We start from the raw sequence: 26,906 nt of genomic DNA on the forward strand, positions 1-26,906 counted from the left end.
TTGTTCGCATGAACATGTTTTGCATTCTGTGAATGCTCGGCTGCTTTGCACGTCAGCTGCCGGGTTCACACACAATGTGCCCTTTGTTTGTTGTTGGCAACAGCCTTTTTTTTTTTCATTCCACTTCAAAGGTGAATCCTTTAGGCTGTTCCTGAATGTAAAAGCAAAGCAAACAGTGAATTCATCTCCATTGACACGCTTCAGACCTCAATCATATGGCTGTTACCCAATGACCCCCCTGCTCTGTGTCATTAAGCTTATTAGGAGATTTATTGGTGGATTTGATTTGTCTGTCAGAAGTCTCTCGTTAAGATCAAGTGAAATATTTATACTCTAATCAGGACCCACCCGGGGTGGATTTCCCCCTCGCGCAGAAAGAGCACATTAAACTTGGGACACGTCGCTGTTCTCTTTGGCTGCATGTTATCACGCACTCCTAATAGTTATCAATTTCAATGACGTTTTTATGGGAGATGAATCACATCAGGGAGCTCAGCGATTCTCTAATCTGATCAATGATCATAAAGTGCAGAGAAAAGGAGAGCCGTAAGAACCAGAATGGTAAATAAAACCATAATTGCTTTGTCTGGAGGCCTTTTTTCTTTTTCTTTTTCTTTCTCTTTGACTGTAGTCGGTCCAAAACCAGGCAGCTGTTAAAAGGCAATCAAGTCGGAGAAGGAAGAAAAGTCAAAAGCCTTATTGTTACTGGATTTTTATCACAGTTTCAAGCAGCTTTAAGGTGTTTAAAAAAAAAACCCAAACAAACAGCTTGGTGTTTAACTTCTCAACTGCCGTTCATGTAAATTGCTGGAGGCGTTGGAATATCTCCCTATATGCCAGCGGTGGAGACGAGATTAATTTCAACAGATGTTTGAAGCGACACACAAACATTTTGAGTTCTTGCAAGGTTGCACTTTCCATCGCTGATTCAAAAGCGCAACGCTGAAGTAAAAGAAATCTGCACGTTTAACGATCCACATCCTCTTCAGTCCATCAACATGACAGCCTTTCATCATAAACCAGTTCTTTTATCAAGATGAACATTTCTTGTAAAGGACGATCGCATCTCTCTCTCTCTCTCTCTCTCTCTCTCTCTCTCTCTCTCTCTCTCCCCTTCACTTAAAACTGTCCTGTCAGAAAGTACTAACAGATTTCTGTGTCCCAAGTGCTTGTCATCCGTTTAAGCGGGATGTTAAAAGGCGTAGGAGAAAGGATGAGGCGGGGAAAAAAAAAGATACCTCGTAAAGAGGCAGAATCCTGGGAGCCCGGCTGCATAAAGAAATGGTGATAATTAGGCACGGCAAGTAGGATCAAAGGGAGCTGCCATCAATGAGCCATGCAAATGTCTGCTCCTCCTGTCATCCACAGACAGTGATCTGAGACTGTGTGTGTGTGTGTGTGTGTGTGTGTGTGTGTGTGTGTGTGTGTGTGTGTGTGTGTGTGTGTGTGTGTGTGTGTGTGTGTGTGTGTGTGTGTGTGTGTGTGTGTGTGTGTGTGTGTGTGTGTTGGATGGGGGGGGGGCAAAGTGACAGGAGCAGCTCTACAGCTGTACCCCACACGCATCAAGGTACGGTGGTGAAACTGGGACACTTTCATATGACGCACAAGAATAAGATGTTTCAAAGGTGATAAAAGCTGATGCTGTAATATTATATTGACTGTGTCTCAGTATTTTGTGGATTATTAATTTACTAAACACTAACGTGATTTAAAAGTTATCTGTGGAATTGACTGTTCGTAACTCTTGGCATGTATCCCGAGACGGGGCTTGTTTTGTTTGTTTGTTGGTTTTACCACCCTGCCATAAGAAACCAACAATGAACCGGCTCAGGAGCGTCTTATGTCCTCATGTGCAACATGTTTTTCCTGTTTCTTTTCGATAAAGCAAAGTTTATCTCAGACATCTGATAAAGTAATGCTCCACATGATAAAGGGAACCATCAACACCAGTTCCTTTATAGTGATGCTCTCCCTGAATCAGGCTTCTGTGATGATATCTGCACATCAGAAAAATCCATTTGTTGTATTTTCATGTCGTTGGACGCTTGTTTGGAGGTCTGTGGGATTTTGGGATTCAGACGGATAAACTGATGAAGCAAAGTAGAGAAAGCAAAAGTGAATAACATTATCAATCAACTTTAAAAAGCAGGAATGAAGCTGAAGGCGATGAAAATTGGACCATCCGAGGACGTGGTTTTACTTTCACCATCAACCCAGCTGCCAGACCGAACAGATCATGTGTCAAGTGGAATAATCTGCAACAAGGAAACCGACCAATGGACTTTTCAAAATAATAGAACTTTTACAAGCAAGCGCTTTAACACCAGAGGTTTAGAGGTAATGTTTCATGTATCACCCCAAACAACCTTCTAACGATTGTGTTACTGTGATTAGGAATCATTTAGCATTTTGTGGTTGCTACAAATCTTGGATACTGATTAAAAAAATAATTCCGTTTTTAATGTTTCAGTTGATTTCTGAGTGCAAGGTTGATGATGTGTGAAAACTGATAATCAGTGTGGTTATTGTGAAAGAACATGTAAGTGTTATTTCTGTATCATTATTAAGATGTAATTCTACTAAAATCTAACTATTGCGAAACTGGTTGACTTGTAATCTGTTACAAAATGTACTACTGTAAAAAAAAAAATACTCAATTCAAAGAATATTATTATTGATTACTTTTTTCACTCCAGTGTTGATAGTCGGCAGTTTATTCACTTTATCTCAGATTTAACTTGATGTGATTTTGGGAAATTCAAATTACGTTTATAATTATAGGTTCTAAATTGTACTCAAGTATCAGGAAAAACTACATACCTGAAGAAACACTCAGAATAACGCAAACCCAATAATTATAATACATAATTACAGTTATATGACTATTGGGAATTCGTTTCTTCCACACCTGCATCAGTGTTCCAGGAAGTCCTATTGAGATCAAACAGATCAACAAACCCATTATTCATTCCATGACATTGTTGAAATTTCAGCAAATTATATATAAAGCTCATAAAGAAACTTTACCCGTCAATCTCCAGAAGATATTTGCAAAACGAGAAAGTAAGTACAAGTTAAAATGACCAGAGCTCTTCATAAAGCCAAGATTTAAGACCAAATTAAGGGAGCGGTGCATTTCTGTAAAAGCGGTGAAGTTATGCAATAATCTAGTTGAGGAATCAAAATAATCTAAATCACACGCAACATTTTAAAGTGTAAGAAAACCAGCATTCTATTCAAATACAGACAAGTGAAGAAAATTGTAGTGTTGTCATGAGAGAAAACCCAGTACGTCCGTTTGGTGTTTTTAAGGATCATTGTAAAGTAATAATTTTATATAAAGGGGCGAATTACCAAACTTCATTCTTCTTTCTGCTCCCTTTCATTCAGAAGTTTGGAAACTTTTAAAAAATCTAATAAAATACAGAATTAAAAAAGGGAAAGAAAATAGCAGTACAGAAGATGTATGATCGTGTTGAGCTTCCACTCTGAGCTGTCGCGTGCTTTTATTTTGTCGGATCCACCAACCGGATGCGTTGCGCCTGTTTACTGCGCCTTGACGCGCCTTTGCGCTCCGTGCTGCGTTCAGGCGCATCGCACATCACTTGAACTGAAGTAAACCGTGAAGGCGGACCGACAGCGAGTTTCCTCCATCAAGACTCTTCTTCCACGTTTCTCCCGTGTCATCCCACTGACATTTAATATTTCAATGAACGCGCGGTTCATCCACCGGCCTTTGGATGAAGTCGGACTTTCTTTCTTCCCAAACAAACACAATGTGAGGATGTGAAGTGAGGGGCTGCTTGATTGCTGTCGGGATTTTGGAATATTGAGCCAGAGAGAGAGAGAGAAAAGGGACAGAATGGGGAAACTTCAGTCAAAACATGGTAAGCAATGTTAAAATCAATGAATAATTAACAAAATGACTATGATGACACCACAACTGACTGTGTGTTTCCCATCCCTGCGTCCCATCACATGAACTCCGAGAAGCGTGCAAACGCAGGGAAAACCCAGAAGGTGAGGATGAGCAGGCTTTCTGCATGAGGAAGGTTTATGAATGAGGCTGGAGGTAAATGGGTGCTGATCGGTGCATTGTCCGTGTCTCAGGAGACAGTTTTGTGGTGAACGCCTTCCTCCGGAGAGGGATGGAGGAATGTGAGCGCTACAGCGCGGCGGAGCACAAGCTGAAGAACATGCAGGTATTTTACACCTTTCCTGACAAGTTCCTTTCGTGTGTGTGCAGTAATCACAGTTACTTCTGGTTTTTTTTTTTTAAAAGGTAATGTGTCTGGAAACTGCATGATTATTAAATCGTTAAGTGAAAAGAAGTCTACTAGAAACTTTAAATCACCTAAAGTAGAAAGAGGACAGAGGAAAGAGTGTGAAACATTTTTTTTTTTTTTTTCTTAATGCTTTTCCTTTATCTATTTTTTGGGGGGAATAAATAGAAATCAATCAGCTTTTTTGACTCATCCTGGCATTAGGAGTTGTATCTTGTTGAAATGATTACTATGACTCCATCCCCTTTTATTAAACTGCTCTGCATTAAATAAGTCCCTCACTGGAGAAGGAACATGTGTGTTAAAAGTCTGTCTGATTGCGTCTCTGCATTTGCAAACGGGATGAGCCTGTGAAGCACTTCAAAGTTGTGTGGATGGAGATTTTACATCCCCCTCCCGTCTCTTGAAGGCTGATCTGAGAACTCCTCCACTTGAGTGGAAGCAAACTGTATTCACAGGCGTGTTGTGAAGACATGCTGATGTCTTTGCAGAGTTGTAGGTTGTTGTTCTTTCTGTCACGCCTGGCTCCGGCACAACACTGCAGCGGTTATTCCCCTGCCAGCGTCGTTGGATGGGTTATGACAGCCATGAGCCTTGTGTGTGAAGCGGCTTGGCAAAGCAGTGTATACACACACACACACACACACACACACACACACTGAGAAAGACAAAATGGATGGAAAAGGTAGTCGTTTCTCAGACTTGAGGATAGAAGTTTTGCTCGTGTGGCTGCTGGCATCATGACTCAAGGCTGTGTCTTTTCCCTCAATGCCTCCCTTTCTCCCCTCTGGCACAACATTACATCACTTCGATTGGCGTGTCATTTTGGGGGCGACTCGTGTCTCACGTCTCTCAGACAGAAACTGCAGGAAAGTTCACACAGAGGTACTGGCAGTCTGTGAGGTGGGTGGGTCTAATTGAGGAGATGTCATGGATTATATCAGGGCTATATACTGCCCACTTATGGCAAATTAAAAAAAGGATTTCACTCTGCCTCAGAGGAGTGCCTCAGTGAGTTCCACCCTCGTCATGCCCCTGATTTATGTCACGTCATTAGTTGGTTACATTAGAGGCTCGTTCACACACCAAGGCTGGATTCCTGTCATCATTTCACCAGACGTCTCTTTGCTCCTCATGTTCTCTTTGAAACTAAAAGTGGACAGAACAAGTTCCTACTGTAGTTTAAATTGGACTTTTGTGATGTTCCCTGACAGAAAGTCACACGAAATGTTTCACTTTGCGTAACATGCCAGCTCCGATTCTACGGAATCGTTTTGGGGTAATTCTACAACGAATTCCTTATTGTCATACCAGTACACTGTTACATGACATGGTGCAAAATTCTACCCTGGAGGCCCGGTTGATGTCAAAACGTAAATAAGTAAAGAATGCAGTAAAATATATAATAGAAAGTAATGTACATTTGGGACAGGCACAATAAAACAAAATGTACAATGTTTACAATAGTAAACAGATAAATAGGCACAATGTCAGTGCAAGTTGTGAGTGAGGGCTGCAGAGCTACCAAATGTCAGAGATCAGAGATTATTGATATACACATACAATTAAACCACAAAGGTATTGCTTATGAAAAGTTATTATCAATGAAGCTAATCAACAATAAAAAAATATTTCATGATTTTACACATAATGCAGAATTCTTAAACAATATTGCAATACCTGCGCATTTATATAATGCAGCCATGACAACGGCATTCAAGCAGCTTAAAATGAGAGAATAACATAAAATAATGTAGAGATAGATCACGTCCCTGAGGATCTTCTTCATGTCATATAGTTTCTCATCTACATGATAAACTCAACACATTCATTCCTGCTCAGTTTCCATGTTTGATCTCATGTTCAGTTAATTAAGTCTTAGGTGGGACTGGATTACTTTGTCATATTCCCAGATGAAAATTTAGATGAAGGGTGTCTGCAGCCACGATTAAACAGTTCCCAGTCAAATATAACGTCGCCGTAATGACTTCATGTGTTGAGGAGATCTGCAGTTTTTCACATTGATTTCAGCGGCGTCGCCTCCTCCTGGTTGTCTGAACGTGCAGTGCTCACCAGCAGTTTCAACACTTAAGTGGTGGTTGACGTGCTCTCCAGAGACATTCAAAACAACTTCTAATTTCACGTTGAAGAAGATTGGTCAAATGCAGTCCATCCGTCCTCATTGTCAAATGGAGGCGTAGGATTCCTGAGTTGTCTGGCTGCGACTTCAAAGCGCAGAACTGGGAGTTATAAAAGGGCTCTGATATCAGTGGAGGCTCAGAGCCCTCCCTCCTCCACCCCCCTGTCCTGCGCCGGGGGATGGGCCGAGGTGTAGGGTGCTACTGGAGAAAACATCAGCCTCTTCAATACAAGGAGCCATTTTTATTCAAAGGGTTGTGAATGCTTTCCCTGTGCATTAGCAAGATATAAGCAAGGATCAAAGGATTTAAAAATTTTTTTTTTTTTTTTTTTTTTTTATAAAGTTATTGATACTTCTGCAAGTCGTGATTCAAGATTGCAGCCGTACACTTGCCTTCATCCATGTCTTCTTAAAAACTTGGCAGCACGATTCAGCAGGATAACTTGGCTCATCCGGACTCGCACCCATAGAGATTTTGACAAAAACCTTTGCAGGTGTTTTGAGACGAGTTTTACCTGTTCGGGCACCAGGTGTAAAGTGGAAACTTCACAGGGGAGATCAAAGGGGCGACAGGGGGGTAAAGTCACCCGCCATCCTGCTGCCAAATGACCTCAGTCTGTAGTTAGTCTGTAGTTACTGAATATGTGAAATAACTGAGGGAGCACTGTAGTTGTTTATGGAAGAGCTTTGTCAAGGATCACAGTGTTCTTACCTGTGTAAACACACACACACTCTCGCACACACACACACACACACTGCTTCATCTTGGAGCTTCAACCAGACGAGCCCGAATGCTCAAATATTGACAGGCTAATTCGCCCTTTCAGCACCATCTTTTGTCTCGACACTTCCCACAGACCAGGTCTGTGAAGACGGAGTGTGTCAACATTTTAAACTCCACAACAAAGGGCCGCATTATTCCACTTTGAAAGGTTAATAATATCACACTTGGAGTTAAAAAAAAAAACAAAACCAAAAAAAAAGAACAAGAGGGCTTGGTTAGGGGTTTTAGCAAGATGTAATCATGTGCCAAAATCTCCAAGACACAAATTTATTTTGACTTTGCAGTGAGTTACTGAGAAGTTGGCCTTCAATAATAAATTAGGTTTAAGAGCATAGTTCCCAAGCAGCTCACTAAACTAATTGTAAGCTAATGTTTTTTTTTAAGCGTTCATTTGGAATCTGTGAATAAGACTTTCCCCTTATATAAAAATCCTCATTTGGTGATTCTGCTTAAAATGGATGTTTTGTTTGGAGAGCCTCGCCGCCGGGCATCTGAGTGTATATCTTCTCGTCGCCATGTTAATTTTGAGTTAGCCCGTATTTGATTTGGACCGGAGGCTGGGATATCTGTGTAATCCCAAACACCGTGGCAGTAAAATTACATTTTATTTTTCAGAACACTGCTTGCATGTTTAAAACTGAGGTCACTTTGTTGTAGTTTCTGCTGGGGATACAACTGTGCTGTTTCCGAAGTACTCCAAGTACTTCAAAAAAACTGCTTTCAAGAAATATTTTTGTCTGCAGCATCTTGTGATTGCTCGGACCGCAAATAATAAAAAAAAAAAAGATAACATCCTGGATGTAGGCAGTACCGGGGAACAATACAGAGTGGAGGAGAGACAGAAAGGTGTGTTCGTATATGTACTGCTTTTGAAGAAACTTGAAGGCATTTGGAGAGTTTGTTTTTTTCCACCCGACTTTTTTTTTTTTTTTTTTTTTTTTTTTTTCTAAATTGGCTTCACAAGAAGGAGAGCTGTGAGCCTTCATCTCTGAATGAAAAGCATGTGGCTGGCATCCAGAACAGCGGGGTCTTTCAGCACGGCCCCGGCAGACATCTGTTCCTGGTTTGTACAGCAAAAATCCTGGAGCAGGGAGAGGGGCTGTGGTGGGAAGGGGGTGGCAGGGAAAAGGAAAAGAGGAGGAGGAGGAATAGAGGTTATGGGTGTGTTTTTTTTTTTTTTCTTCTTAAGGGAGATATTTGACGGGTTTTTTTAAAGGTAGAGGGGGAAGGGGAGTAATGATCTGCCTTGTTCTGGTAGACAGAGGATGACCACTTAATGGCATCTCACCTTACCGTCTTCATTAACCTGCAACAGCTGAGAAACATGTAAATCAAGCTGCCCTGGTGGGAAACTTTTCTCTGTTTGCCATTTGCTTGAAGACAAACATTCACTTCGGTGTCAGTGTCAACATCATCACCTGGTTGGCCTCGACATTTGTCACCGGCACTGGATGCTTGTTCTTTCATGTTCGAATGTCTTGAGTGTGTATCGCCACAAGACTTCACCTCTGAGTCGCAGGCGAGTCCCTCGCTCCCTCGCTGCCTCGCTCCCTCGCTGCCTCGCTCCCTCGCTGCCTCGCTCCCTCTCTCTGTATATTTGTGAGCGACTGAGTGAGTGAGAGGCTCCGAGTGGTTTGTGAGGCCAGCGCCTGATGGAGAGAGACATCTGAACACTGTGAGCAGATTAAATGTTTATTTTTCTGAGGATATTTATACTGTCAGTTTGCTCTCTTTTACCCTCATTCCCTCGTGACCAGTGCTCAGGGAAAAAAAACAAAAAAAACTTTGATGACCATCAGAAGGAATTAAAGAGCCAACATACACCGGTGCTTAAGCTTTCAGCACAACCAGGTCTGCATTGATTTACTTGGGATGTATAGTAAGGGAATAAATGATCTCTGGGTACCTATTGCTCATCTAGCCAGTTGATTTTAAGATGCTAAAGCAGTTGTCAAATGTGATTGGCATCTTCAATTACAAGAAAAATAATCTTACCTGATGATTTAAATGATCACCTGCACTGACTAGTGTCAAGCCGTCTTTCATATTGCTTTATCCAACTGCTCAGGGTGCTGGACTCCAGACCAAGGCAGCGTAAACCCTCAATAGGTCAGAACTGGACAAACAGAGAGAGACAGGAAGGCTCTCACACGAGGCAGATCACCTTTTTGTGTTGTTACAGTTAATTCTGAAACTACATGCACAGTTCAAGGAATAATAAAAAAGTTAAATCTGGCCAATTACTGACTGAAATATTTTTTTTCCCGTAGCAGCTCATGTCTTTGGTGCAGTTGCCATACTTTAACTAAATAATTAGTATAATAATCTGATCTAATTGGAAAGCCACAGTGCTGCACAAATGAGATATGATGCTTTAAATCACCCACTACAGTTTGCAGTCGTTGCACTGAGCTCACTCTTCATGGAGAGTGGGTTACACTGTAGTAAGTTGAGTATGTAAGTAGCATACCAGATGCCTACTGTATGCCTTCATAACTGTATATTAAAAATAGCTCCAGCAGCCTTGATACAGAAAATACAAACGACGTGTTGACAGGTTTGTTTGGCTTGATGACACTCTGACAACTGTTGTCATATCCCGGAGCTTTTTTCACCCACACACAAGCGTCCCGCTGAGGTATATTTGAAGCCATGAGTGAACAGGTAATGTAATGTCCTCACAAAGCTTAAAGGAGAATAAGATATATTTAGACGTCAGACGTGACAGCCACTCCCTGCGCTTCCCCGCGTTGTTTTAACATTTATCTGCAGACGTGTGGAATGAAGCTCTGTTGCATGTGGAAAAATCTCATCCTTATCATCACCACTTTGAAGTCGCATACTTCTTGTCATTGCTTTTCATGATATTTATGAGATATCCCCTCGCGTACTTCAGAGGGGAGCTGCGCAGCTTCCACGGGAATGGATTGCATCAAACCATAAAACAGGCGATCAGATGTGAACTCGGCTGCGAGAGCGGAGCCCATCCCGAGTCGTGCCGTGACACGGCGTGACCTGGATGTGCATGGTCACTGATGACAGCGGGGAGACCTCACTTCCCCTGCATGGTTCGTGACGGGGCAGCCCCCGTCCACGGTTAACGCTGGTCTGTGTCTCGGTTCTCGCTCTCTGCCAGGGGAAAGAAAATACCTGAAGCTAGAGTCCAGTGCTTAGCGCTGACATTTTTGGCAAAGGCTGCTGGATCCGAGTCTGTGTTTGATCTAATGCTCTCGCAGCCAAGTAAAACACCGGGAGACTCAAAGGTTATTACATTTTAGTGTGTAAGGTATGTTTCCACATAAACCCCTGTTCTTTTCCAAGTGGACTTCATTTCGCAAACCTTAGAGCAGCCAGGGGAATATTATATTTTTTCAGTTATGGTTGCTTGTGGTGTTATTATATACTGTTGGTATAGCTATTTTTAATTGATTACACAGTGTTAATTATGTGTTCCGTCTGCAAAGCAAATGTTAAAGGCACTGGTAAGACACAGGGGGCTTTACATTCCAATTTAGCCATATTCAGTAGACACAGTCTAGATGTTTCAGTTCAATATCTTGTCATGAATATGGAAGAAATTACTAAATCTAGGGTGTTTTTGTAAAGAATATGAGGGATTCCTCTTTTGTGAATTTAACCAGTGGAAACTTGAGGTTCTCCCCACTTATGTCAAATGCAGACCTGCCCCATAATGTTGATTAAACAACAAAAGTGACCAAAAAATAATCATTACTAGGCACTGCACATATTGTTGGACTCTGCATTTCGTTTCCCCCGCAGCAGTTTCCATGTCGTTATGCAACATTTCTCTGTTTTCAACTCTTGCAACCGTCAAGTCCTGGGTTCTTCCTTCAGGGCCACATCTGAAACTTCATCCTGGCTTCACATTTGTGAGCCTAACGCCCTGCTACATTTGGGGTTGTTGAGTGAAATGCCACATACACCCTGACTTCCTGTATGCTAAGAAAAAAAAAGAAAAAAGCCCTATGTAAGGCAGCCGGAGCTGCTGCTATTGTTGTGATGTTATGTGAAGCATATCTCACTGCTTCTCACATATATGAAGCCTTAGCCATCATGATTTATCTTCTGATTTATAAAATCTATGTTTTCCACCATTGTTGTGGATGTTGATGATTTGGTTACTCTTAAAAAACATGGAATTCATACCAGAACAGAACTCACTCATCAGCTAGTTTCTCACAATATCTGTTTTTACTATTATGACAACATTTATATCATGCCACAGTTTGAGATGTTTCAAACGCAGCCTCAGCCAGACCTGTGTGGTTTTAGCAGAGAAGTCCCCTCTTCGGGACCCCAAGCCTGCACATATGTAGGTATCGCTATTACTCAGCTCATAAAACGCCACAGCCCCATCTGAAAGTGGTTAGTTGTTGAAGCACACCAGCAGCTTCAAAGCTTGGATCCGGGCTGGACAGACAGCGCAGGCCCGGCCGTCCCTCTCCAAGATGCATTCCTCTTCAATGGAGAGTGGCTGCAAACTTGCTTTTGTTACAGACACCAGTTCCTGTCATTACAACCATCAATGGGTCTTCATTTTAAAGGAAGTGGTTATTTTTGTCATGAGCTGTAATTTCTCTGGTCGGTTTAATTGGGGGTGGAGGGGGGGGGGGGGCAGAAGAATGATTGTACCTATGTCTTCAGAAGAAACAAAGAACGGAGCGCTTCTCACAATCTGTGTTGGTTCTGTACCCAAACACCTTTTGTGCTCTTTCTATATGTGACAGAAAGGGAGGGAGGGGATGAAACGTTGCTGAAAGAGGCCTCTGTTCTCATTTCCTCTGAAGGCAGCCTTCTTTTCTTCCCCCACCCATTTCTTTCCTGAGCCCGTCCACTTCAAACGCTGACCTGGCCCTGTGTGCCATGTAACATGTTTACCTAAAGGCTCGTTTCAAATAAACAGCAGTTCTCCTTGAGATGCCTGCCCTTCTCACTGAGAGCCTTTCAGAGACACCATCTGCTCACAACACAAAGAAAACACACGCTCTTTCCAAATCTTTAGGTTATTTCATCATATCGTGGCTTTTTGTGCCTCACAGAGATGTTTACTGCACCAAAATGTGTCACAAAGTAAGAAGCTTTAATAAGTTAAAGGTTTTCTCAATGAAATTGTGACATGACGTTACTCACCAGGAGTTTTCCTTATAGCTGATCCTACCTCTTAAAAAATACCATCAGAACATCTGAACTTTTACCCCCGCTGTCACATGTTCAGCCTTATCCTGGGAGCGCCTGATTATCTCAGAGCATTTAGAGTGTTATTGCACATCAGCATCCTACACCTTTTGAAGCATAACCCCACTTTCAAGAACTGTTATCAAACATTAAGTGTCACACTTTGTGCTTCAAGTAGACTGCCTCCAAAACGTGCTGTGTGGGACTCCATCAGGCCTGGAGCTGGAGATAAGATAAGGATTCTGCAAGGAACCAGAGACTTAAGCTATAATACAGCCCATGTGGAAAGTGCAGACTCTTTCATGGCCCCAAAGACCCGGTTTCTGTAATTTTGGCTATGAAAGCAGCGGCGCTCTGTGTGCTCTGCTGCTAAAGCTGAGCTGAAGGTGGAGCTGAGCTGCCCTCTGCACCGTAGCCTTTTGATCTCTGCTTGTGCCATGGATGAATTACGTTTCAGAATTTCACACTGGGGAACAGTGTTTCAGACACACAGCAAGTCTGTCGGGTCACTAAAGTGCACACATGGCAGCCTCAGTCCAAAAGGAAGAAGCACAGATGTTACAGTCTCTCTGACCTTCGCCTCAAAAATCAATGTTTGAAATATTTACCTGATGTGTCACAATTAAAATTATAATTCATGGTTTGTGCCATAAACTTGAGAAATGCTCATCTTGTAGCTATGATCTCTAAAGTACTTCATAATATGCCGACACGCACACCCTTTTTTTTTTTGACCAGTAATTTTCTTTGAGAATAATTCAACAGAAATGTGAATGAGCTTTGCATGATTTTAGTGCATCAGTAATTGGCCCATGTACTACTTTCTTTCTTTCCTTTTTTTTTTCTCCCACATTTCATCTGTTTCTCTTCAGCTTTCAACTTTGTCCCTCTTTTCATGGGAGGCTGCGTCTCATATGCCAAAGCGTTACAGCCATTGGCCTGCTGGCAATGGTCCATTTTACATATCCAGGCTTCCTTCACATCGTCTGAAGATCACGGAGTCTCCTCTGCTTCCTGAGCCCAGCAGGAGGGTATTTTTAGGAATCCTCAGGAAAACACTTGGTGTTGACCCTGGTATGACCCCCTGTCCAGTTCCAACTCGGTGAGGAACTTCACAGCTTGGAATTAAGCCTCTTCTTGCAGTGTCAAGAATTCTTGTGGTCTTCCCTGCCGGCTGGAGGAGACAGTCGTACCGGACGGTCAGGCGCAGTTACACAACAGCACAGAGAGAAGATGCCGAAAAACCAGTGCAGCCACTTTTTTTTTTTTTTTTTTTTGATATCTCATATTTTAAGATATTTAGTGTCAAAATCTGCACCACAGTCTGCCAAGCCCGGGCATCTTTCTGCAGGCCAGGACGGCTTTGAGCTGTAAATATTACACAGTGAGGAGGAACGGCACCAATTATGCAAACAAGTGGTGTCTTTTGGGACCTGAGGTTTGGCAAGTGTCACTGAGCAGAGTTAGGCTATAGCAGTTGAGTTATTAGAGGCTCCGTCTGCCTGCTTCATGTGTTGCATCCTGCCACACTGAACTCTAGTTTCTTTGAGCGGCGATCTTGAATCCTCTCCAGGGTTCAGTTCAGTGGTAGAACCATACAACAGCCGTCCATCTCTGTTTTGCCCCAAAAAGCCTCCCAGATAAATGTGTTGAGAGTTCATGCTACATTTCTGTCTGATTGGTCACGGCTCCACGACCTCCTCTTTTTGTGGTTACTCATGTGCATCTGCACATCTCTGCGTAAGTTTCCCGGAGGGAGTAGTAACTGGTGGACTGCAGAGCTGCGGTTGTGACCCTGAACTTGTTCTTATCCGGCTGGAAGCTTGTTCAGGGATCCAGCAGACACTGGCACCAGCTCGCAAGTGTAGATGTAAGAAAATGTATTTATACAAAATGATGATTGTCTGATTTGACATTGAAACATTAAATAAACAATCCAAAAATGTCAAAACTCTATCGCTGCCAACAAAGAAGCAAACTTGACCATGCACTTGACATTCAGTCATATGAGATACTAGCCACCCGTTTATAACCCATTCATAAAAGAAAAACCTATTTGGAGTGTGACAAGCTGAGATGAAGAGCTCTTGAGCTCGTCTGACAGGGTTGAGGGACGACGTCAGGCAAAAACAGTTTGGGAGTCGTGCACACTGCAGTGCAGCTGTCCTTCCCCAACATGGTTTGTTTACATTTCTCAGTCACCCGCAGGAGCACTGCAACGCCTGTAGATCCACCAGCCTCCAACCGCAGAGCCTCGCCCCTATGAACTGCCGGCCCCGCTTTTCAAAGCGGTGACTCAAATCTCTCGCAGCTTAACAAAACGAGCAGTGAAAACAGTGGTGTTGGTGGTTATCTCCCAGGTGAGAGCAATTACAACTGACATGTCAATGGCAGATAGACAGCTGGAAACTTGACACTGACTACAGTACACAAGAAGCGCCATTACAGGTGAGAGTGATTGTGTGGAAGCAGAGAGGCACCTTTTGTCGACTGGAAGTGACGGACAACCGGTGTGAAGAGTTGACATACACCAAACCGCTGGCTTCATGAGGTCATTGCAGCTAACCAGCTTTACATATTTCTCAGCTGGACACTTGCAGAGAATACTACCTTTTGAAGCATGACGGGGCTGACGCCCCGGCCGCCTCACCCACAACCTGGCATCCCGAAGCTCCTCTGTGTTGTTTAAAGGGCCTGTGGAATGTGGAACAAATCCCCTCAGCTTTATCGGCCTGGACGCGCTCCCCATTGGCCGGGCTTAAGAGCCAGGGGCCTGCGCGGGAGCTTACAGAATTTCACATGGAGACCAGAAACAGAGGAACATCCTGTTTGAGTCCCTCACTGGCTTTGATATGCCGTCGCCTTGCGCACTCGCCTCTATCTTGATTTTCAGGGCGTGTGTTTGCTGAAAGTATGTTTTACTGTGTGTCTTCTGTCTAAGTTTTTTATTTTAAATTTTTTTGCAAGACGTCTCGTGCTGCAGTAAGAACAAACTCATTTTACAGCTCAGAAAATGGATCAGTTATTTCATTAGTTTGTCTTTATAATTGGGATTAGAAGATTTGAGGATGAGGCAAATAGATAAGAAGTTTGCGAAAATGGGACAAACAGGCCTAGATAATAGTTTACTTAACAAGCTCCATGCTTGTTATGTTGAATTTATTCAACATACTATATCTATATATCTACTATATCTCCTAATAGACTGATCAGATGGTGTTGTAGTTGGCTGTTGGCATGTATATGTGTCTAAAGTTTACCCTGAATTTGCAAATAGTCATTTGGCCTCATCTCCCAGCCCCCTGTGACCCTTTGTAGGACAAGAAGATGAATATTGGTTATTCCTGTGTGGTAAATCTAAACCTTAAAGGCCAAAAAGAAAGTAAAGAAAAGAAGATACGCAATTTAAAAATAAGCTCAATTCTTTTAGAGTCAGCTTTTTTGTGTTTCTCAATGTTTTTTATTAACAGCATTTGTCAAGGAGCGAACTATTGCCAAGCAAAGCAGACAGTCATAGTTTTTAGACTCCTTTGGTTGAGAAATGGATCTCCCCACAAGAACAGAATGACGCTGTGGTATTTGGTGGGCTCATTGTAGTTGTATCACTATGTTTCACAACTTCATTTTTAGTTTTCGAGAAACCTTAATAAGAAGCAAGTTTATTTATCGGTGGAACCATGAATCTCTGGGGGAAAAAAGCTGGCATTTGTTCTTTCCATTTTGGAAGAATGATCCTTTTCCAGCTCCGACTTTGGGCATGGTTTTAATCACTAACTTGAGCTGAACCCAAACGTTCAAATCTTAACTTTTTAAACCACCAAGAGAAAATAAATTGAAGAGATGGCATCTCATTTGAGAGTTAAAGGAACTCTTTTTTTTTGTAATCAAACTTTTGTTAGAGAACATCATTAAATGTTTGATTGCATATAACGCATGGCGTTGGTCATATAAAAGTCTCGCCACAGACGATTATATTACACAACCATGCAATATTCATGTAATGCAATAGTAAAGCAGTGGTACCAATGAATTAAAGCAACATGTTGTCTCTTGTGCAGTTGTAATGTGTGCGGCATTGGATTTTATTACATTCTTCAGAGTTTTCTTATTATTGTTTTGGAAATGGTGAACCATGACACCCATTTTATGTTTTCTCTCTTGTCAGTAATTGATCAAACACATGAATGGTGTTAGGATCTACTATGTATATGATTCAATACATTTGCCTAGCCCAGATTTTGAAGTTCAATTTGGTCATTGGCATGAAGCACATGCAGCGGCGGCCAGTGTGACAGCTGAGCGGAGGGCACTCCACGACATCAAACTCATATCAAAGCCACCGTCGACGAAGCCAAGCTGATCACGGCACTGGTGACAGATGCGGGGCGGCCGGCCACTGGTGCTAATCTTTGTTTATGAAGTCCAGCGGGTCACAATCAAAGTGAGGGAGAGATCAGTGTTGGGGTGAGAAGGCGTGCAAAGTGTTGGAGATCTCATGATTGAAGGGGAGCGGGTGACTTTCAGTAGTTTACATGCTGCTCTGACATAGACCGGCAAGCATGCTCATCCCTCACCACAGCTGTTGTTATACTAGGGCCGAAGAGGCTTCACCCCAGTGATTCATGTCCTGCCAAGGGAGAGGTTTTTGCCTCCTGTTTGACCTCAGCGAAAGAGTCCCGCTACCCTGTAAAAGGCCGTATCTGGGCCATCTCAGCCACATGGGGCCTGACCAGATGACAGGGTGGCATTCTGCTCTGATCCCATTTCCATTCATAGGAAGACATATCGGGACACATTGATACATAGATAAAATGCTCTAATTACAGGGCAAGACAACTGAAAAGTGCTTCTCTTCAGGGTCCCAATAAAGACCTTTTTAAAGTAATAGAATGTAGTTATATAATTAGCAATCCAACACAGTTTTTTGTGGAATAATGATAATATGAATGCCAAATACATCACATATTTTATTATTCATGTCACCACTGCTACTATATTACAAGACAAAATATGAAGGATTATGCACATATCATAGATCGTTTAACCCTTTATAAAGATAGTGCCCATATTTGGTATCTTTCTCATTTCTTCCAGGCTCCTTCCACTTTTAACCACAGTGCCCAAAAGACAAGTGAATATAGACATATTTAGGATATGTTTAGTGATCTATGTTGCAGATAAAACATTCAGTTGTATGAGTTCTGTCAGTAACGGTTTATAACCTGTTATAGATATCCAGTGAGAAATATTTCCCATTTAGACTGATGTAATTAGTGAAACAGCTGTGGTTTTGTTTGTCAGTTTTACACATAATAATAGATATATGGCAATAATGTTGAGATTCTCTTTCTTTGTGTGACTTTAAAAGAATCTTTCAAATACCCCTCAAAAACGGCAGTATTTTGGAGAGTGCTATAAAGGCTTAAACAACCATATCAAGGTTTATACCTACATAGAGCCACAAAAGCTGGCAGGCTTAATGACATCAGGTGTGGTTGTTGAGCCATTTTTAGTTATAAGTATCAAAAATTCCTGTACATTTAATGTGTAGTCCAATTATAAACACCAACACAAGCAGAAACAAGCTCCTTTGCATGAGCAAAAACTATAACAATTGAGATGTAGACCTCTGATCTGCAGCCAGTCCCCTCTTTTACTATTTCTACTGTAAACCGGTTGACTCTTATAGTATCGTCACCAGAGTGTTTCAGCTCAGCCATCATGAGCACAACAGGAGAAGACACAAAGTTGTGCAACGGACTTTCTCTCTTTAGCTCCCCACATTTTCGATGCAGCCCCTTCCCCCTCACCACCCCTCGTCTCTCTCTCTTCTTCCACTCTGCCTCCCTCCAGTATAACTGCTCACATCTGGTTTTGAGTCCGGGCCAGGTTGGCTTCTTCTGGAATGGAGGGCTTTTATTTCTCAATGGCCCCGCTCCCTCTCCAGTTTCGTTCTTCAGTATATATAAAAGTACGCAGTTTGTTTACGAAGCGGTGTGCCTTTCCATGCATTGATACTGCTCAGCCGCTCATTTGTCTAATTTTATTTCATTTTTTTGTGGGGGGGGCCTGCAATCATCTCCAGTTATTGTTCGGTGGGAGTCCGAGCGGTGGGCTGGTGCTGGCCGAGGCCTTCCTGTGGCGCCCTCCTAAGTGTCAGTTCCAGGTGACTGTGTTTCTTGAAACTGTGTACATCCTGAGGAACTGTCCGTGTTGGCTGCTCGGCATTTGTCTCCCCGGGGCACTCACGGTATCACATTAAGGAAATGTCTGAGATGGTTGGCCTGGTTTGAATAAGGAACGGCACAAAACAATACAAAGGCGTATAATCATTCAATGGCGGCCAAGCCAAGTCAGTTATTCAGTATGCAGGAACAAAAACAAAACAAAAAAACCCGCTTCATAACTACACAAGGAAGCAGTATCCTGTTTCGTATATATATATATATATATATATATATATATATATATATATATATATATATATATACAATTTATTTATTTTTTTCAGTTTATGTTTGTACTTGGATACACATCTAGAGATCTGATCACGTTGCCATCATTCATGCCCCGAGGCCAGGGGAACTGTGTAAACAATTTTCCATGTTGGTCCTTTCTTGTTTTTTTTGAAGATGCACTTTTTTGTTGTTGTTGTTTTTTTCAAAAATCAGTTGCACATCGAACAGTTTGAAGAATGAAACTAAAAGAAATGCGTGCAGTTATGTTTAGGGGTGAGCTAGGAAAAAGGGGCGATGTGAGAACAAAGATGTGCAGTGTTTTCCAGTGGGAGGATGGGTGGTAGGCAGAGAGAGAGAGAGAGAGAGAGGGAGAGACTGCTGGGGGATGTCTGATGTCACCTGGTGGGGAGCTATGAAAGCTTCCCCTGGTTACCCTATCCCACATAAAAGTCTGGCAGTAGGCTGAGGCTTTAGGGAAGCTTGGCAGAACTGCTGTATTAAACAGGAACAAACATCACACACCTTTCTTTCTGTCTTTATGTCAAGGCGTCTGGCAGACAGAACCTGTTTACATGGAACAGTGTCAGCGCATATTTCCAGCGCATTTTTTATTTTTTTTTTAAAGACAGTGAAGATTTAATAACTTATCAAGTGCACGTCCCACACATGCAGCTTTCCCAGACTTGTTACACTCTGCACTCCATACATGTCTATGTCAAGACTTTTAAAAGAAACACTTTACTCCAAAACGCTAACAGATTTCCATTGCCTACAGAGCAGTTTGTGATCTGATAGTGAAAGAATGAGAGCTGCTAAATGCCTGAAAGGAGTTAATTACACATGTGGTCGGCAGATTTGAGCCCAACACTGTGGGCGATGTGTATGGAGATGCCATGTGTTTAGACGTTAAACTGCAGACTGCGGTCGGACCCAGCCTGCTCTCTCATTAGCTTTCCCAATGGATGTAATGAGCGTGGTGGTTCTGGGTTGTGGGGTAGGGGGGGTGGGACCATGTGTTCAACACAAACCCGCTGGTCCCCCTCAGCGAGCACTCAGCAAGACGTCTCCTGATATCAGAATTTTAATTAAGAGACGAGACTCACTTTTGGCAGTTGGCTGATTGATTTGTTTCATTATATTTAACGCTGAATCTTGTCTTTCATTTAGAGGTGCTTATACCTTGGTCTGCTCCCTCATGGGAACAATGATGAGAGGAATCGATGGTTGTCTTTGATGTTTCTCCGAACTGCGGCACAGTGTGTCTGTGTGAACTCCCTCTTCCCTACATACTGCCCTTCATTAGGCGACTGCAGTACAAAGACGGGGAGATAAAAGCCTCCAGTGCGGAAGGGAAACAACAACTTGGCTGAAGAAACCACAAAAGATGGAAATGTTGCATATTTTGTGTGTATGGTGCTCATACACTGTAGTGTGTGTGTCTGTGTGTGATGATTAAAGACTGCTTCTTGTTTGGGGCCCAGGGAGCAGTACCAGTTGTCTCCACCTCTCCCAGAAGCCTTCCAGAGCCTCTAAAAAACCCCACCTTCATCTCTCCCACTGTGCTGCCAAAGACTTGAGTAAGCAACAGATAGTGCCTATCTCAGAAAGTGCATCCTCCTCTCCCTCTGCTCTTATCTGCTCCTCTTCTTCTCCCATCTTTGCTTCTCTCATCTCCCCGTCCCTCCTCTGCTCTTTCATCCCACCTATCTGCTGCTTTCTTTCTCTCTTCTTGCCTCCTGTCTTCCCCCTCCTCCTCTTCACCCATTCTTGTACTGTTTTCCCTCAATGTCTCCAGTGGAAAATTTGCGATGGGCGCCCAAGCCTTGACCCTGACTCTCAGCCGGCCTTCCCCCCTTTTCACCAATGAAGGTCAGGACCAGATTACAGGCTGGAGGTATCATCCTCTGAAGTGAGGAATAATCATGGGCTTTGAGATTGTTAAATAGAACCACAGGCCCTGGCGCTGTGATTACTCTGAGAAAGAGAGGGGAAGAGGGATGGGGGGGGGGGCTTGTTCACCTAAACGCATGCAGATGTTCAGACTCTCGCTTGAGCTTCGGCTCTGTTGAAGGAACATGGAGTTCTTTTGTTTTCTAGCATCTATCTGGTTTTTATTTGTCTCGTTTCAGTGGGCCTCCTTGATTCAATCTGGTGGGATTTTATTTCAAAGTGTGCGCTGCACCTTAGAGGACAAAGGATGACGTAAATAAATGAATCATTTGTTGTTTAAATACTTTTGGTTTTAGGGCCTGTGCTGCACTTAATTTTCATTGTTTCCACAATCCAGTTGTCATTAAAGTGTGTGTGTGTGTGTGTGTGTGTGTGTGTGTGTGTGTGTGTGTGTGTGTGTGTGTGTGTGTGTGTGTGTGTGTGTGTGTGTAGCCTCAGCATTAACACATGTGGGATGGTTTATGGATACGTTGTGGTTCTGTTTCATGCAGAATATAGATTATTCACATATGACAGCAGAACCTTTCCACCCCCTTTTGTCCCACTTTTGTTTTTATGACTGTTTGGAATGGTTTAATCAGTCCCATCCTATCTGCATGGAAATTTCCATCTGGCAATTATTCTCTATTCAAAATAAATGTTGCAGGGGCCTCGTTACAAGGTTTGTTTTACATAAACCAAACTTCTCCGAGGCGAGTCGTAACTGAGAAATACAACAAAACTTTTTTCCTAAACTCTGGGCCTCCATCAAACGCTCCTCGGCGACGCTCGTGTCAGGCAGGATGAGAATAAACAGGTTGGCTGTGAGAGAGCTCAGATGATGAAGTGCATCTTTTTTTTCTTTTTTTGATGGATGTGAAGGATCCGTTTGAAGGGCTTGGAGGAATCTTGAAAGCTTGGCTGTGGCGGCGCTCGCTGTGTCCCAGACAGTGAAACACAATAAGCGTGCAGATGTTCAAAGTGTTTCGGCCGCGCTGGAGCCTCCAGCCTCCTCCTGCTCATCTTAGTAGGAAATGCTTCAGCTGGAACTGTTTGTTTTCTCTGTGTCTGTGGTCTGAACTGTAGATCTACTTACATCTCTGACCCCCTCTCTCTCTCTCTCTCTCTCTCTCTCTCTCTCTCTCTCTCTCTCTCACTCTCTCTCTCTCTCTCTCTCTCTCTCTCTGTGTCTCTCTCTCTTCATGTCTTTCCTTGTCCCAGGAGTTTCCAAATGGTGAGCTGAAGGAGGGACAATTCCCAAATCAACACTGTCCCCTAGAGGGTAGGTGAAGAAGGATGTCTTCTCAGTCAATATTGTTACAAATAGTTCTTCGTCACTTTATGCAATTTGTGTGTGTGTGTGGGGGGGGGGGGGGGGGGGGGGGGGGTCAGATTTCTGAAGGACGAGCAGGAGAAAATTTTAATTGGTCCCCAATTAATTCATCAGTCATGTTGTTTATTTGGACTTTTTAAATAGCTGTTATGCAATGTCCAAGAGGCTGCCATCCCTCCTTCTTGGGCTTTTTAAATATAGTATACCATGTATGTATGTACGTATGTATGTGCATTCTTTATGTTTTATACTTTGCTGCAACGCCTATGAGGACACAAATTCTTTTACATGAATTTACTAATGCGCCTCAAAGTTATAGTTGCAAAGTCGGTTCCTATTTATTCTATATTCATGATATGTAAACCAATTTCAAGCATTTCTAGACAATTCTATTGGAAAAATGATGGAATCTGGTTTATTTTGGAATGTTTTAAGCTTGTATGATAAAGAATTAAAAAATATTTGATATGTTCTAGTTTATTATTTACATTTCTGAAAATATATTGTGGTTTTAAATAATTTATGGGTCAAATTAACCTTTTGATTGGGAACAAATCTTTAAGATGCAGTTGATTAATAGACAAGAGATAACTTGTGATAAAATAACCTGCTGTAAAACTATCAAGAGCAATACTCTACTCATACAGGGTCACCATAAAAATCTCCTTTTAATCTACAAAGCCTGCAATTTCATCATAATGACAATATTGTACTAATGTGTTGTTGAGATGAACACATAAAGCGGATATTTACATTTCCTACGCAGTCTTTTGTAGACCCAATCATTGGATGCCATCTTTTGTTGAAGTGATGTTTCCGATCATGGGATTGTTGCTTGGATCAGTCACTGTTTCTGTGCACAACCAAACAGTTGTCCTCTTTTCTTCACAGTGGTTCTGCCTCCGGAGAAAGCTGAGGGCTGTGAAAGCTACCTGCAATACCTGCAGGATGGGGAGAGGGTGACACTTCGCGACACCAACAAAGCTCTGGGGAAGAAGCGCATCAGTCTAAATGTACGTTGGCAACATTTCAGCAGTTTAGTGTGATTTGGTTTACAATCACATTGCAAATCTTGATACTTGAGCTGTGTGCTGAAGTGGGAGCGGCAGAGTTCAAGTGTTTTTGCTGTATCTCCCTCCAGTGCATAAAGTTCTCTTACATCTGGATGTAAGAGGAATTCATGCATTAAACAACAGCTCATTCTGATTCATGCAAACACGTTTTCTTTGAGGTCAGAAAGAGGTCTCCTCTAAGCCGTGAGCCGTGAGCCGAGAGTGTTGAAACTGTTCTGTGTTTCAGTGAGTGAATGTTATTTAAACATAGGTTATGAAAGTCGGACGGTTGGTGGGTAACCTCTATCAAAGCTCCCGCGGCAAGCCTTCACCCCGCACGCCGAACATCTGTCTGTACTCTCCTGTATGTTGACTCCGCTCCAGACCATATCCTGATTGAATTCAGGGACCAATAAATAGAATAAATAGATTGTAATGTTTTGACTCACACGTTTTAAAGAATGGCTTCGCCGTTGCCCTTTGCTGATGGCTGCTGGTTATGTGAGTAAAGGCCTCCGTCTCTCCCCGGGGTCTCCTCTCTTGTAAATGCACACTCTCATTCATGCAGGGTCGGCTCTCCCCAGTGCCTTGCAGCCGGGTCCATATTCCAGATGTTTATTTTTCCAATTATGGCCATGTTAGCAGATAGATCAGAGTCGAGAGTTCTCGCCAAAATGTTGTAACTGAGAATAGCGGTTAGTCTCACATTTCCGAGAAGAAGGTGAAAAACAAGGTCGTATTGGATTTGCTCACCACACTGAATTTTTCTTCTTTGTTTTTAGATTGTCAGAAGGGGTTGATTTACAGTTTAAAAACAGGATTTAATTTTTTCTCTGCTCTCAGGAAGTATTAAGTTTCCTACACTTATTTGGTCAGAGTGACAGTCTTTATTATACTGTCAGATGGTAATCATGTAAAGTTAACTCACATGATGAATGCAAATCAACATACATCTTTGCAAAAACTTCAATCAATCACAGAGTAGGATAACTAATAATTAACTCTTGTCCTTTGCTGCCCCCTGCTGTCATTAATGCTCTTTTGGTCAATAACGTGTATTAGTTCCTGTAGTACTCTGGGGTCATGTAAGAAAACGACATACAGATTTGAAACTAAGCAGTCGTTGATGTGTATTGACGAAGAAGCATATTTGTATTCTCAGGATCTGGAGTGTGACGTTTCTGTGGAGGATGACAACCGTCAGGAGTGGATCTTCACTCTTTACGACTTTGACAACAGTGGGAAAGTCACTAAAGAGGTTTGTGCGTCATGCTCCGCTCCTCATTGTTGTGCAACACTGTCTGTGCCCACAAATGTATTGACAGCCCTTTTGTTTTTCATTTCAAAGGTAAAACTATAAGCTTTACTGATGGTTGTATTTTATGTGTCACCATAGGACATGTCAAGTTTGATGCACACCATCTACGATGTGGTGGATGCCTCTGTGAATCAGTCCTGCCACAACAAGAGCAAGACTCTGCGCGTCAAACTGACTGTCACTCCAGAGCTGCGGTGCCACAGAAGAGAAACAGGGGCAGGTGAGAGGAGCAGAAAAACAGCATCAGCAGCATCACTTATACATGTTTGCTGCAGACACTATAACACAACATTAGCCATGGTTTTAGCTTTCTAACAGTTTCAGATGTACCACACAGATATGGTGGAGGTTGTATAACAGTCACCTATGCATAAAAGTTGCTGAAAAAAAAAGGTTCTTTCTCTTTCATTCTCCAGAGCGCGGCCACCAGGAAGAAGGCCGATCAGCCGACAAGCGGCTGTCCTCCTACGTCAGGTCAGTGCCTATAAGGACGCTTTGACTTAAATAACATCTGCAGAAAAACATGCAAGAATTTCCTCAATGAGATCCAAACAATTCAAGAGTCAAGCACTTTATTGTCATTGTCATAAATACAACAAAAGTCTGTTAGAGCTTCACAACCCATCATAGTGTGTTGTAGGAAAAAAAGTGCTTTAATGGTGCAGAATCCCAGGAATAGTCATTATGATAATGGAGTCAAGATGTAAACAAATTACTCTTGCAACAACACATCATCAGTAGGGTAAAACTAATCTGTCTCATGACGGTCTAATCCCACCTCAATGGTTCATATTTGTCTTATTTCTTGCAGTAAAGGGCAAAACAATGATCCCCCAGCAACAGAAAGTCAACATTACTGTGTGGATGAGAACACAGAGAGAAGGAATCACTACCTGGACCTGGCTGGTATAGAAAACTACACCTCTAGATTTGATGGTAGGTTTCTTTTATTCTCTTTCACAGCTTGCCGATTGAGTGCTACAGTATTCTTAATATATGACAATACCAAGGTGACTGATACAGAGTTGAATCAACACAAACTTTACAGCCTTTAATGTTCTCTCCTGTCCCTCAGGAACCACCCCCGTCAGCCCCCCTGAAGAGCCTCAGTGTCGCAGCTCTCAAAGCCAGAGCCGCTCACGCTCGCAGGAGCCAGACGCCCCAGTCGTTCACCAGCGCCGCTCGCAGGTTATCGGTGATAGCTACAACCCTACAGAGTCCCGAAGCAGGGGCGCACAGTTTGTGAAATCCCCGAAAGGAAACTACAGGGGGAGTGGCGGTAACAGCGGCGGCGGTGGAAAATCCAGCAAATGTCACGGCCACCACGCTCCCCCGCAAACAATGCTGCACAGTGGCACCACCGCAGGCCACGGCGGTCAGGATGTGTACCACTTGCCCCACTTGCCCCACCAAGCCCAGCCGTCCAGCCACCATCAGCATCCACTGCAATATAGTCACAGTAAACGCTTGAGGGCCAAAGCCCGGGAGGCCATGTCGCCCTCCAAAGTCCCTCAGCCACACCCCCAGCAGCAACCGCCCGTGCCCTCCGTACTGCCCAATCTGGAGAGAGAGCAGGCGTCTGGCCCCCCTGGCAGCCCGGGGTTTGTGGTTCCTCTGGTCCAGCGCCACGAGCACCACCATCACCACGAACACCACCACCACCACCACTACCACCATTACCACCAGACATGACCGCGCTCACAGTGCAGTGACTGTAACTGTACAGGACCAACCACACCAGTCTCAAAGACCCGACGTCATCCCGCGGCGGCGTTTCACGCTCCGTCCAGGATCTTCTTATCCTCCAACCTACAAGCTATACAAATATATCCTGAGATTACATGTACTGAAGAAACGTGTAGTATGACGGCAAACGATACTGGACCAGAACGATGTTGTTGTTTAAGAGGAGGAGACCAGTGGCACAGCTTTAGTGTTTTATCATAGATGTTTCTGCTAGAATGGCTGCACTCCTTACTTGCATTCATTAAGGGTTCCGATAGAAAAGGAGGATCTGATGACTCTTTATATCACACACTTTCCCTTTGGAAGCGGTTGATTAAATCCCCTGGAAGCTACATGCCAGAATAGTTGTGTTGTTCTATGTGAGACATTTCCAAAACATGGATCTCAGGTGTAAAGGTGCTGCTGCTCTCAAACTTTTCACAGAGGCCTGCTGTGGACTGAGGGGGTCTCCGTTTTTTGTTTTTTTTTTTTACGAGAGGGTTATGAAATCACCACTGCCAGTTTTAATGCAAAAATATCTTGCTATATGTATAAAACAAAAATCTATATATGTAAACACATTTTACTGTATAATTAATATACTCTATATGCATATTTCATCATGGATAATATTATGCATATATGTATTTTGTCTTTTATATATTTTAATAAACGTTATATAGATCAT

At 42.8% G+C, this 26,906-nt stretch overlaps 1 protein-coding gene across 1 annotated transcript; it reads left to right on the plus strand.

Moving 5' to 3' along the window:
- Positions 1 to 3,603: 3,603 nt before the first annotated feature.
- nkd2b (NKD inhibitor of WNT signaling pathway 2b) lies at positions 3,604 to 26,906 on the plus strand. The gene is made up of 10 exons (XM_080472078.1): positions 3,604 to 3,887; positions 3,994 to 4,020; positions 4,111 to 4,202; positions 22,012 to 22,072; positions 23,015 to 23,136; positions 24,338 to 24,433; positions 24,572 to 24,713; positions 24,910 to 24,967; positions 25,305 to 25,429; positions 25,569 to 26,906. The coding sequence occupies exons 1-10, from the start codon at positions 3,863 to 3,865 to the stop codon at positions 26,183 to 26,185; spliced, it is 1,365 nt and encodes a 454-aa protein (XP_080328204.1). The 5' UTR covers positions 3,604 to 3,862; the 3' UTR covers positions 26,186 to 26,906.

Source organism: Lipophrys pholis (assembly GCF_963383615.2).
Source record: "Lipophrys pholis genome assembly, chromosome: 9".
NCBI lineage: Eukaryota > Metazoa > Chordata > Actinopteri > Blenniiformes > Blenniidae > Lipophrys > Lipophrys pholis.

What these genes read in the sequence shown, in the direction of transcription:
- nkd2b (XM_080472078.1), top strand. Translation starts at nt 3,863, where the DNA reads ATGGGGAAACTTCAGTCAAAACATG. An exon ending in CGGCTGTCCTCCTACGTCAG is followed by an intron (nt 24,968 to 25,304) that starts GTCAGTGCCTAT and finishes TATTTCTTGCAG; the next exon opens with TAAAGGGCAAAACAATGATC. An exon ending in CTACACCTCTAGATTTGATG is followed by an intron (nt 25,430 to 25,568) that starts GTAGGTTTCTTT and finishes CCTGTCCCTCAG; the next exon opens with GAACCACCCCCGTCAGCCCC.